This window comes from Macrobrachium nipponense, chromosome 14 (assembly GCF_015104395.2).
Source record: "Macrobrachium nipponense isolate FS-2020 chromosome 14, ASM1510439v2, whole genome shotgun sequence".
NCBI classification, from domain to species: Eukaryota; Metazoa; Arthropoda; class Malacostraca; order Decapoda; family Palaemonidae; genus Macrobrachium; species Macrobrachium nipponense.
Window position 1 is genome coordinate 87,859,374 of NC_087207.1, and position 1,120 is coordinate 87,860,493.

At 35.6% G+C, this 1,120-nt stretch overlaps 1 protein-coding gene across 1 annotated transcript in view; it reads left to right on the forward strand.

Annotated features, from left to right (window-relative positions):
* Window positions 1-1,047: 1,047 nt before the first annotated feature.
* LOC135226298 (KRAB-A domain-containing protein 2-like) overlaps window positions 1,048-1,120 on the forward strand; it is a 22,296-nt gene continuing 22,223 nt past the window's right edge. The window contains exon 1 of the mRNA XM_064265739.1: window positions 1,048-1,120. This exon is cut by the window's right edge and continues 16 nt beyond it. Coding sequence (XP_064121809.1) covers window positions 1,048-1,120 — 73 coding nt within the window.

Below are 1,120 nucleotides of genomic sequence, written 5' to 3' on the forward strand. Positions count from 1 at the left end.
TATATATATGGCTATATATACTCCCGTATACACTACACACACATATCACTACACAGTATGTTTGTAGATAAACATTTATTTACGCCATATAGATATTATATATATATATTATATATATATAATATATAGATATTATATATATATATATATATATATATATATATATATATTGTTATGAACCGTCTATGGGTTCTACAGGTTCTTCATTCAAAAAAAAAAAATATCGGGACTGAAGAATAAACTGGCAGAGATTGAAGCAGACAAAGAAGGAAGAAGCAAAACATTACAAAACATTACCTTAAGTTTAATATTCACAAATCATATACATATAATACAAACTAGGTCAGTAGATATATTAACAAAAATGAGTCAAATACTCAAAAATATGAGAAGGAGTCAGCAAACATACTAAATAAAGTTACAAATATCATGAGCAGCAAAATAATGGTTTGCAAAACACAGCCATCTGAGGCACACTAAACAGATCAATGTGGTGATAAATAACTAGAAAGTAATTCAAAGCAACTTTATAAAAAAAAAACTAATTACTAGCAACAGTGCAAAAACAACTGTCTAATAGTTTAACAATTATCTGTACTAAAGTGAGAGCTTTGTCGACTATAATTACGTTAATACCCAACGAAAGAAAACTGCCACAACAGGGCAATACACACAAAGCATAGGGCTAACATACACAGTTTAATTCATAACACGAGCATAACCAAGCCGTGCTAAAAAACAGGCGAGCTACCGAAACAACTTTGTTGCAAAAAAAAACATGGTTGAAATTAACAACCCAGGTTAACTGCCTAAAACACAAGGATTCAGAACACGGACGAGGTTGCACTCCAAGATGAAGTCGCACTCCAAGACGAAGTCGCACTCCAAGAACGAAGTCGCACTCTAAGAACGAAGTCGCACTCCAAGACGAAGTCGCACTCCAAGACGAAGTCGATTTCGTGGAAACAGCCACACACTACGAACATGGACGAACTTGGACGAAATCCCACTCCATGACGAGGTCACAACCAACAGACGAACTTAATTATGTCGTCAAGACAGCCACACGCTGCCGTCAGGGACGAAAACTGCCCAACCGACGAGGAAGAGCATCCACCTC